Source organism: Aotus nancymaae, unplaced genomic scaffold (genome assembly GCF_030222135.1).
Source record: "Aotus nancymaae isolate 86718 unplaced genomic scaffold, 86718_ANA_hifiasm-v0.15.2.pri h1tg000011l, whole genome shotgun sequence".
NCBI lineage: Eukaryota > Metazoa > Chordata > Mammalia > Primates > Aotidae > Aotus > Aotus nancymaae.
The window spans coordinates 23,141,935-23,154,213 of record NW_026988422.1 but is presented as its reverse complement, the minus strand read 5'-3'; the positions used below and the strand labels follow the sequence as shown (position 1 = coordinate 23,154,213).

General features: G+C 43.7%; 1 protein-coding gene across 4 annotated transcripts in view; it reads left to right on the top strand.

The window, feature by feature from the left end:
- The window catches only part of AP4S1 (adaptor related protein complex 4 subunit sigma 1), a 61,657-nt gene extending 56,208 nt beyond the window's left edge, over positions 1–5,449 (top strand). For all 4 annotated transcript variants that reach the window (XM_012468411.3, XM_012468422.3, XM_012468438.3 and 1 more), the window contains one exon: positions 4,925–5,449. In XM_012468411.3, the coding sequence (XP_012323834.1) occupies positions 4,925–5,053 (129 nt within the window). In that variant the 3' untranslated portion in view covers positions 5,054–5,449. The remainder of the gene's footprint in view (positions 1–4,924) is intronic.
- Positions 5,450–12,279: the final 6,830 nt, after the last annotated feature.

Sequence of the window (12,279 nt, the reverse complement as noted above, 5' to 3'; positions counted from 1 at the left end):
ACCTCATCTCTACTAAAAATACAAAAATTGGCTAGGCAGGCGTGGTGGCATGTGCCTGTAATCCCAGGTACTTCGGAGGCTGAGGCAGGAGAATCTCTTGAACCTGGTTGCAGTGAGCCAAGATCATGCCACTGGACTCCAGCCTGAAGACTCTACCAAAGGAAGGAAAGCAGGGAGGAAGGGAGGGAGGGAAAGAAGGAAAGGAAAGGAAGAAAAAAGAAAATATGAGAAAGAAAGAGAAAAAAAAGTGAAGAAGGGAAGGAAGGAAGGAAGTGAAAACAGTCCTTTTCAGTGGTCTAATTGGCAGGAGACAAAATGTGAACAGGGCCAGGCACGGTGGCTCATGCCTGTAATTCCAACACTTTGGGAGGCCACAAAATAAAATTCCAATGTCGGACCCATAAACATTTCGATCACTTTAGTTTTATTTAATTTATTTAATTACTTTATTTATTTTTGAGACAGTGTCTCACTCTGTTGCCCAGGCTGGAGTGCAGTGGCACAGCCTCGGCTCACTGCAACCTAGTGAACACACTGGGCAACATAGTGAAACCACATCCCTACAAAAAATACAAAAATTAGATGGGCGTGTTGGTGCATGCCTGTGGTCACAGTTACTTGGGATACTGAGGTGGGAGGATCACTTGAACACAGGAGGTCGAGGCTACAGTGAGCCCAGATTGTGCCTCTGTACTCCAGCCTGGGCAACAGAGTAAGACCTTGTCTCAAAAAAAAAGTCAACAGACTGTACAACAAGAAGAATGTCTCCAGGACTATGTTGAATCTTCGTGATGATAGCCTTCTATATGGTAGTGTTTTCTGGGGGAAATGTGAACACAGTGGCCCTTGGCAGCTTATCTAAGTTGGTGGGAAATCAACTTATGAATAATGAGAGAACAAGTTTTCCCACCCTACCTATTTTATTAAAGAACACTTTACTTAGCTAGAATCTTTTTTAAAAAGAGAAATAAAATGAGAAACAAAGGGATCCGAGACCCAAGTCTGGAGTTACAAATTGTAGTTTCTAGGCTGGTCTCTGCCCTGGAATTCCTTTTGAGATTCCATTTGACTCTATGCTGCTCAGTTTCTCACTTACTAAAGGATTATTTGACTGCCACTGTGGTGTTAAAATCTTCATATGGAAAAGTATTTTATGATCCAGAGTTCAAAATTACAATTTTGGGGCTGGGCGCAGTGGCTTACACCTATAATCCCAGCACTTTGGGAGGCTGAGGCAGGCAGATCACTTGAGATTAGGAGTTTGAGACCAGCCTGGCCAACATGACAAAACCTTGTCTCTACTAAAAATACAAAAAAATTAGCTGGGTATGGTGGCATGTGCCTATACTCCCAGCAGCTCAGGAGGCTGAGGCACAAGAATCCTTTGAACCTGGGAGGCAGAGGTTGCAGTGAGCTGAGATCACGCCACTGCATTCCAGCCTGAGCAACAGAGATTCCATCTAAAAAAAATTAAATCCCAATGTTGGACCCATAAACATTTCAATCACTTTGATTTTATTTATTTTTAATTAATTTTTTTTTTTGAGGCATCTCTGCCCAGATTTATAGCCAGAGAGCAGAGGAAGTGAAGTTGGTGGCGGGCAGTGAGGAGGGCGGGGAGGAAGAAAGGAGGTGGTGTTGAAGAAGCTAGCATGGTTTCGGCCCAGCTCTGTCATGGTTTGCAATGGTTTTTAATTTATTTAATGTTTTAATTTATTTATTTTTGAGACAGAGTCTCACTCTCGCCCAGGCTGGAGTGCAGTGGCACAGTCTCAGCTCGCTACAACCTCCACCTCCTGTGTTCAAGTGCTTCTCCTGCCTCAGTCTCCCGAGTAGCTGGGATTACAGGCACGTGCCACCACACCTAGCTAATTTTTGTATTTTTAGTAGAGATTGGGTTTCACCATATCGGTCAGGCTGGTCTCAAACTCCTGGCCTCGGGTGATCCACCTGCTTTGGCCTCCCAAAGTGCTGGGATTACAGGTGTGAGCCACTGCACCCGTCCCCATTTCAATTACTTTAATCAAAAAGTTGATTTCAAGTGACAGTAATATTCCAGGAGCCTTGTGATGTTCATTTGCAATCCACATTATGTGAAAATTCAGAAAGGCTCTTAGGTTTCTAGGTTGGGAGAAAGTGGACTTCAGTAACTGCCCTTTGGGAGATTGTTTCTAGTTCATGTCAGCTTAACCTTAGGGGGCTCATGAAAGAAAACAGGTTGCCTTAGGATCTTTAGAGTCAGTCAAGTCATTATAGCCTGAAGGTAAGACCATCTTTCAATAGTCATTCTCAGCTCACTACATTAATATACCAACAGTCTGGGCCTTTCTTGCTTCCTCCTATTTCAAATGTCAGCATTGCAGAGTGTTTGCCCATGTTTATTCCATGGGCTTAGCATATTGGGTATTTTTTAGTCCCTGCTTACCTGGCATATGGCCTAAATGCCATCACTCTTGGCCTCACCAGGGTGTACAAGTTGCTCATAAACTAAATCATGATGTAAACAACAGCTGGATTCTTATTTTAAAGAAGTCACATAATTCCAGGGGGAAATCAGCTTTCAGGCCTTTGCCTCACATTGGAATTGGTCTGTAGTTCCCCCATATAGTGCCAGAAAACTGCATCATTATTAGGGTTTGAGTCAGATACACAGATACAGAGGCAGGGCAGTCACATGCCCACAGTATACAATGACCTCATTGAGCAACTCGTTTCCAGGATGTTGGGAAATTGACTTGCTGGAGGACCTTGTCCTTGTAATGTGGGGATGTCAGTGGTTTATATGATTTAGCAGTAAATTCTGATCTGAATTTCAAAACAATTGGGCAGTTGCTCAAGGGGACATCTGAACTGCAGATCGTCTACTTGCTACAGATGGGGCAGTCCACAGAGCAGCTTGATCCCCGAACCAATTCTTGGGTTAAAATTAGATTTCCTTCTATCTCAAAGAAAGTCATCTTGGGACATTTTCAAAGGCACTAAGGCTTTCATTGCCCTCAGTGAGTACAACAGGAGAGTTCTGCAGGCCATTTTTCATGTAGCCGCCTGTGCTTCTCAGCTGTGTCTTTCTATACGTACCTGGCTGTCATTCTCACTTTGTCTCACCCAAGTTCTGGCTTCTGGGTCTAGTGAACTTGTTTGAATCAAGGGGCTAACATTCCAGTCCCAGTTTGGCCTTGGGACAAAGCAATCATCTGCATAATTGGAAGACATTATTAATAGGTATATCAGAGTAACGATTTTTTTTTTCTGGGTCACTTAAGGACAGTTCCCATGGGTCCCTGGGAAACAGTTTATTCTTCTGGAGGACGATTTGCACAGAGCTTAATGAGATAGTCACACAGAGCCTAATAAAAACTTTAAAGTCATTCACCGTTTGTCCTATTCTGTGTAGATGCACTTCACTAAGCAAATACAATGTAGACTTTGAACATCTGGACTGGCTGAAAAAAATCAAGTGGTAGCAATTCACTTTACCAAGAATTTTGAACTCCCATAGTGCATTTAATTACCTATTTGTTGAATGAAGTTTATTTGAAACAATATGTCAACTGTTTTGTTTTTGTAACAGACCAGGATCATGCTCTTTAAGTAGATATGGAACTTCAGATATTAAAATGTAGAATTCAGAAACATTCATTGTCATCTCATTTCAATTCCTCTTTCACAAAAGAAAAGTTAAATTTTCAGTGAAGGGGTTCTTGAGGGAAGCATTTAGTTCTTTCTAGTTTGTCAGACATCATAGTCTAACAATATTTTCTTCTTTCCTCATGCCCTGTACTAACTTTCCAATAAGAACATCTGTAAGCTAAAGTGGCTCCATAATTCTCAAATGACTTCTTAAAACTACCCATCTGTAAGAGATACTGTCCTGCAATTCAGAAATTTTATTATGCCTTGCCTTCTTCATTCATTTTCTCCTCATAGTTATTTTAACATTAGTCTCTCTGACAGAAGATAACTGAAGGTGCAAGGCATTTATTTTGGTGGGGAGGCTGGAAGCTGGTGGTGGGGCGGTGTCTAGCCCCTCCTCAGGAGCCTTGTAAGCAGAGCAGTCAAGCCCAAGCTTTGGGTTTAAATTCCAGCCTGGTATTTACTAGCCATGTGACCTTGGACCATGCTTTAGGCCTGTTTGATCTTGGGTAAACTGAGGATAATACACAACATGTATATCAGAGATATGTAGAGGGCTTAAACTCAGCACAATGTCTGGAACAGGAGTATTCAACAAATCATTGTTACTCTTAGTATTATTGTCTGGGAAGACAACATTATTATTATTGTTTTGTTTTTTTTTGAGACGGAGTCTTGCACTGTCGCCCAGGCTGGAGTGCAGTGGTGTGATCTTGGTCAGCTCACTGCAACCACCGCCTCCCAGGTTCAAGTGATTCTCCTGCCTCAGCCTCCCAAGTAGCTGGGACTACAGGCGAGAGCCATTATGCCCAGCTAATTTTTTTTATTTTTAATAGAGATGAGGTTTCACAGTGTTAGCCAGAATGATAACCTGGCTAGGATGATCTGACCTCATGATCCACCCACCTTGGCCTCCCAAAGTGCTGGGATTACAGGTGTGAACCACCGTGCCCAGTGACAACATTATTCTTGAGTTCAGGTCATTCTCTTGCCACATGACACTTGCTTTGTTCTGTAGCTCTTAGTAGACTTCTATCCCTTTCGTTAAGAAATGTAGCTGTTTCATTTCTATGCCTACTTATCCTGTTAACCAAGGTAAAACTAGGTATGTATGTATATATGAAGGTAACAATTTCTAATATGGGCACCTGTTTTAAATTTAATTTCAGAAATTCTCTACAAAAAAACCTCATGTTAGGCTAATTTATACTGGGAAAAGTCTAGGTTAAGCCATAAATTTTTACTGAATATTAACATTTTTATAACTTTAATTTCCTTAATATAAACCTAGATAATGTTTAATTTAGATAAAGTACACATCATTTTGGATGAGATGGTGTTAAATGGCTGCATTGTGGAAACTAACAGGGCAAGAATTCTTGCCCCTCTACTAATTCTTGATAAGATGTCAGAAAGCTGAAAGGAAGTCTCTTTCAGACAACATGGATTTATCAGAAATGTGAGTACCATGGAATACATCTCAACATTTGTAACCCAGAAGAATCTGGAAGACCACAATTACAAAATGGGGCATCCTTCCAAAGACATTATAAGTAGGTGTTTTCCACAGTTTCTAAAAACAAAACTGTACTTTAAAATATGAACAAAGAAAAATTTTTTTCTAAACGGAGAGAGATGTTTTATTTTCTAATTGTAAACATAACTTTCCTACTTCTTTAAATTCTGTTGAGCACCTAAGGAACCCTTCTTGGTCTATGCTTCTTTTTGCAAGTTGAATTCAGGAATAGGAGGATGGTAGTGGGAAGAAAATATGCCAGCTTTCTGTCAGCCAATAAAGTTTTAAAATTTAAACACAGACATTTTGAGTAATATTTTCTGAAGGCTTTTTCTTTTCTTTTCTTTCTTCTTTTTTTTTTTTTTTTTTGAGACAGAGTCTAGCTCTGTCAGCTGGTGCATTCTCGGCTTACTGCAATCTCTGCCTCCTGGGTTCAAGCAGTTCTCCTGCCTCAGCCTCCTGAGTAGCTGGGATTACAGGCATTTGCCACCATGCCCAGCTAATTTTTATATTTTTAGTAGAGATGGGGTTTCTCCATGTTGCCCAGGCTGTTCTCAGAACTGACCACAAGTGACCCACCCGCCTTGGCCTCCCAAAGTGCTAGGATTACAGGCATCAGCCACTGCACCCGACTTCTGAGGCATGTCTTACTCCTTTAAAAGGCTTAGTAAAATTTAGTTTTTAAGAGGTTTATTATTACTATTATTTTTTATTTATATTTATTTATTTTTTGAGACCCAGTCTCGCTCTGTCATCAGGCTGGTGTGCAGTGGCTGATCTCAGCTCTCTGCAACCTCCAACTCCCTGGTTCAAGTGATTCTTCTGCCTCAACCTCCCAAGTAGCTGGGATTATAAATGTGCACCACCATGCCCTGCTAATTTTTGTGTTTTTAGTAGAGACAGGGTTTCACCATGTTGGCCAGGATGGTCTCAATCTCCTGACCTTGTGATCTGCCCCTTCCAGCCTCCCAAAGTGCTGGGATTACAGAGTCACCCAGGCTGGAGTGCAATGGCATGGTCTCAGCTCACTGCAACCACAGCCTTCAAGCTATTCTCCTGCCTCAGCCTCCCAAGTAGCTGGGACTACAGTTGCATGCCACCACACCCAGCTAATATTTGTATTTTTAGTAGAGACTCAGTTTCACCATGATGGCCAGGTTGTTCTTGAACTCCTGACCTCAAGTGATCCACCTGCCTCAGCCTCCCAAACTGCTGGGATTACAGGCATGAGGTGTTTTTTTTTTTTTTTTTTTGAGACAGAGTTCCGCTCTTGTTACCCAGGCTGGAGTGCAATGGCGCGATTTCGGCTCACCGCAACCTCCGCCTCCTGGGTTCAGGCAATTCTCCTGCCTCAGCCTCCTGAGTAGCTGGGATTACAGGCACGCGCCACCATGCCCAGCTAATTTTTTTGTATTTTTAGTAGAGACGGGATTTCACCATGTTGACCAGGATGGTCTTGATCTCTTGACCTCGTGATCCACCCGCCTCGGCCTCCCAAAGTGCTGGGATTACAGGCGTGAGCCACCGCGCCCGGCTTTTTTGTTTTTTTTTTTTAAGAGACAAGTGGGTCTTCCTGTGTAAGTGGCTAGTCACAAGCATGATCACGTTGCACTACAACCTTAAACCTCCTGGGCCTGGCTTTAAAAGCTTTGTAATGTGGGCCTGGTACAGTGGCTCACACCTGAAACCCCTTCATTTTCAGAGACTGAGGAAGGAGGATCTCATGAGGCCAGAAATTCAAGACCCACCTGGGCAACATAGACTTCATCTCTGCAAAAGATACAAAAATTATCTGGGTGTGGTGGCACATATCTGTAGTCTCAACTACTTGGGAGTCTGAGGCAAAAGGATTGCTTGAACCCAGGAGTTCAAGTCTGCAGTGAGCTATGATTATGTCACTACATTCCAGCCTGGGTGACAGAGCAAGACCCTGTCTCAAAAACAGAAAAGTCTGAGTGTGGTGGCTCAGGCCTGTAATCTCAACACTCTGCCAAGGCAGGATGATTGCTTGAGCCCATTAGTTCAAGACCAGCCTGGGCAACACAGCAAGAACGTATCTCTACAAAAAATAAATAGCCAGGTGCGGTGGCTCATGCCTGTAATCCTAGCCCTTTGGGAGGCCAAGGCAGGCGGATCACTTGAGGTCAGGAATTTGAACTCAGCATGACCAACATGGTGAAACCCCTCTCTACTAAAAATACAAAAAAAATCAGCTGAGAGTGGTAGCAGGTGCCTCTAATCTCAGCTACTCAGGAGGCTGAGGCAGGAGAATTCCTTGAACCCGGGAGGCAGAGGTTGCAGTGAGCGAGATGGTGTCACTGCACTCCAGCCTGGGTGACAGAGCAAGACGCTGTCTCCAGAAATAAATAATTCATTAAAAAGTTAGTCAGCTGTGGTGGTGCGGGGGTGGTTTGAGGCTGCAGTGAACTATGATCACAACACTGCACTCCAACCTGGGTAATGGAGTGAAGCCCCGCCTCAAAACAAAACAAAACAAAAAAATTTTTATAACGTGCCTAACAAAGATTGCAGAGTTCAATTTTATTTGCCAGTTTTTTAAAGCCTTTGATATTCATTTTAAGGGCACTTAGTAATTACAATGCTATTATGTAATTAACTCTATAGAGAACATTACTTTCAAATAATGGAAGGTCAGACATTAAGAGAGCCCCAGAGAGCCCCTACAGCTATTCTTTTTTGTTTGTTTTTTGGAGACAGCATCTCCCTCTGCCTCAGGCCAGAGTACAGTGGTATGAACATGCCTCACTGCAGCCTCTACCTTCTGGGCTCAGGTGATCCTCCCGCCTCAGCCTCCCAAGTAACTGGGACCACAGGCACGCACCTCCTCCACCCAGCTAATTTTTGTAATTTTTTGTAGAGACAGGGTTTTGCCACGTTGTCCAGACTGGTTTCGAACTCCTGTGCTCCCGTGATCCATATGCCTCCACCTCCCAAAGTGTTGGATTTACAGACCTGAGCCACACTGCACCCAGCCTTTTTATGCCACATTTTAAAGGGTTTGCTTATTAATATGCTTACTGTTAATGAAATTTAGTTCAAAGTTGGTTTTTTTTTTTTTTTTTTTTTTTTTGAGACGAAGTCTTGCTCTTGTTGCCCAAGCGGGAGTGCAGTGGTGCAATTTCGGCCCACTGCAACCTCTGCCTCCTGGGTTCAAGTAATTCTCCTGCCTCAGCCTCCCAAGTAGTTGGTTACAGGTGCCTGCCACCATTCCTGGCCAAGTTCAAAGTTTAAAAGTAGAATGGAGCCGGGGACGATGGCTTACACCTATAATGCCTGAACTTTGGGAGGCTGAGGCAGGCAGATCATTTGAAGTCAGGAGTTCAAGACCAGATTGGCCAGCATGGTGAGACCCTATCTCTACTAAAAATACAAAAAATTAGCTGGGCATAGTGGCAGCACCTCTAATCCCAGCTACTCAGTTAGCTGCAGTAGGAGAATCACTTAAACCTGGGAGGCAGAGGTTGCAGTGAGCCAAGATTGAGATAGTGCCACTGTACTCCAGCCTGGGCAACAGAGCAAGACTCTGTTTAAAAAAAAATAAAAAATGAAAAAATAGAAGTAGAATCAAGAAAACGTCTCTGTGGCCGGGCGCGGTGGCTCACGCCTGTAATCCCAGCACTTTGGGAGGCCGAGGCGGGTGGATCACGAGGTCAAGAGATCGAGACCATCCTGGTCAACATGGTGAAACCCCATCTCTACTAAAAATACAAAAAATTAGCTGGGCACGGTGGCGTGTGCCTGTAATCCCAGCTACTCAGGAGGCTGAGGCAGGAGAATTGCCTGAACCCAGGAGGCGGAGGTTGCGGTGAGCCGAGATCGCGCCATTGCACTCCAGCCTGGGTAACAAGAGCGAAACTCCGTTTCAAAAAAAAAAAAAAAAAAGAAAAAAAAAAAAAGAAAACGTCTCTGTATAGGCAGGCATGAAATGAATCCTTCTCTTCTTCCCTTTTGCTTTTTTAACCCCTTCTCCTGCAATGTCTTAAAATAAATTACTGTCATTACAGAAGAGCAATGCACTGCATCCCCCCAAAACCTTTCTGTATGCTTTTGCTACCCAGGTAACAGAAGAATATACAGAACTATCTTAGGCAAATGTACAGTAGTTCCTCCCTTATCCACTGTTTCACATTCTGTGGTGTTACCCATGGTCAACTGAGGTCCCAAAATATTAAATGGAAAATTCCAGAAATGAACAATGTATAAGTTTTAAACTGCATGCCATTCTGAGTAGTGTGACGAAATCTGGCTCCATCCTACTTCGTCCTGCTGTCGTGTTCTGTCTCACCTGGGAGGTGAATCATCCCTTTGTCTAGCATATGCATGCTGTGTATACACTACTCACTTGACAGTCATTTAGTAACTGTCTTGGTTACCAGATGGACAGATCATGAGAAGGGTGAGTACAGTACAATAAGCTCTTGAGACAAAGAGACTACATTCACATATGTATGTATTTTTAACACAGGGATCTTGCTCTTTTGCCCAGGCTCCATTGCAGTGGCATGATTATGGCTCACTGCAGCCTCAACCCCTGGCCTGGGCTCAAGCAATCCTCCCACCTCAGCTTCCCAGGTAGCTGGGACCGCAGGTATGTGCCACCCCACTCAGCTGAGTTTTTTTATTTTTTGTAGAGACGAGATCTCCATATGTTGCCCAGGCTGATCTTGAATTCCTAGGCTCAAGCGATCCTCCTTACCTTGGCCTTTGAAAGTGCTGGGATTACAGGCATGAGCTACCACACCTGGCCATCTTTTGTTTTTTAAGAGGTGGGGTCTCTGTTACCCAGGCTGGATTTTGAACTCCTGGGCTCAAGCCATCCTCTTGTCTCAGCCTTCCAAGTAGCTGGAGCTATAGGTGCAAACCACCATACCCAGCTTTCACATAGCTTTCTTACAGTGTATTGTGATAATTGTTCTATTGTTGTTATTAATCTTACTGTGTCTAATTTATAAACTTTATCATAGGTAGGTATAATAGGAAAAAACATTCTTTCTCTCTCTCCCTATATAGGAGTGGTAGGTCAGATGCAATGAAAAAAGTAGAAATCTTTTTCTAAATATAGAGACAGGGTCTCACTATGTTGCCCAGGCTGGTCTCAAACTCCTGGGCTCAAGCAATCATCCCACCTCAGCCTCCCAACGTGTAAGGATTATAGGTACCCTGCCTGGCCAAAATCTATTTTTGGTGTATTAAGATATTGTGCCAGCCTATTTCGGAATGATTCAAGAGTTCATTCTTTGACACTCCAGCCTCTAAAAGGGCATGAATGCACTTATTTTCTGAGACGGAGTGTAGTGGCATGATCTCAGCTCACTGCAACCTCCGTCTCCCAAGTTCAAGCAATTCTCCTGCCTCAGTCCCCCAAGTTGCTGGGATTGCAAGCATGCACCACCACACCAGACTAATTTTTGTATTTTTAGTAGAGACGGGGTTTCACCATGTTAGCCAGGCTGGTCTCAAAACACTGACCTCAGGTAATCTGCCCACCTTGGCCTCCCAAAGTGCTGGGATTACAGGTGTGAGCCACCACGCCTGGCCAAATGCACATTTCAGAGACATCATTCAGCACTGTTCTGTTTGGTTTGTCTGTGTATTGTGTGGTGTAGGCAGTGGAGGCTTTGCTTTTTTATCCTATTCTAAAAATCTACTTGCAATATCAAGGTTTATATCTATAAAAATGCAGACCAACAGTCAATAGTGGACTCCAAACCTGAGTTGTTTTTGGACTCATTCAGGAAGGCAGAGGGAAGGCTTCTGACCTGTGGGAACAAGAAGTGAGTTGTGTGTGTACAGATTCACCTTTGTATCAGGTAGCCAAGGTCTGGGGAAAGCCCAGTCTAGACCAAAGTGCTATGGAGGTCTTTCTGAGACACATTAGTTGGGAAACACTGTCCTAGTTGGTAGATAACTTAATCAGTAGCACATTCTCATAACTGCTGAAACTGGTACACCAGAAGTAGCTAGGGAGTGAACAAAATTAATTTTTGGGTCACACCAAAATAGTAGTTGAATTACATCTCGGCACAGATTTTAGGACCTTGAGAAAGTAACAGTTAAAAAAATAAATAGTTGGGGGACCGGGCGTGGTGGCTCACGCCTGTAATCCCAGCACTTTGGGAGGCTGAGGCGGGTGGATCACTAGGTCAAGAGATCGAGACCATCCTGGTCAACATGGTGAAACTCCGTCTCTACTAAAAATACAAAAAATTAGCTGGGCATGGTGGCGCGTGCCTGTAATCCCAGCTACTCAGGAGGCTGAGGCAGGAGAATTGCCTGAACCCCAGAGGCGGAGGTTGCGGTGAGCCGAGATCGTGCCATTGCACTCCATCCTGGGTAACAAGAGCGAATCTCCATCTCCAAAAAAAAAAAAAAAAAAAAAAAAAAAAAATAGTTGGTAGGTATCATAGGACACAATATTTAAGAACTTACAGTTTAGGTGGATACCCCAGTAGATGTCTCAGAACACTTGACTCATGTATATCTGTACTTACAGGTTGTGTCACCATCTAACTTCACTAAGATGGTTTAAGTGACTTTTCATACTTACATTTGGTCAGCCTTACCTTGTTCTTGGAATTTTTTTCTGAGGAAACTCCTAATCTCTGTCGCCCAGGCTGGAATGCAAGTGGTGAGATCTCGGCTCACTGCAACCTCCGCTTCCCGGGTTCGAGCAGTTCTGCCTCTGCCTCCCAAGTAGCTGGGATTACAGGCATGCACCACCACATCCGGCTTATTTTTTTGTATTTTTAGTAGAGACTGGGTTTCATCATGCTGGTGAAGCTGGTGTCAAAGTCCTGACCTTGTGATCCGCCCATCTCAGCCTCCCAAGGTGCTGGAATTACAGGCATGAACCACCGTGCCTGGCCAACTCCTAATATTTCAAAAACAGCTACCGATTTTATGTAAACTTTTTATTTATTTTTTTTTTTTGAGACGGCGTTTCACTCTTGTTACCCAGGCTGGAGTGCAATGGCGCGATCTCGGCTCACCGCAACCTCCGCCTCCTGGGTTCAGGCAATTCTCCTGCCTCAGCCTCCTGAGTAGCTGGGATTACAGGCACGCGCCACCACACCCAGCTAATTTTTTTTGTATTAGTAGAGACGGGGTTT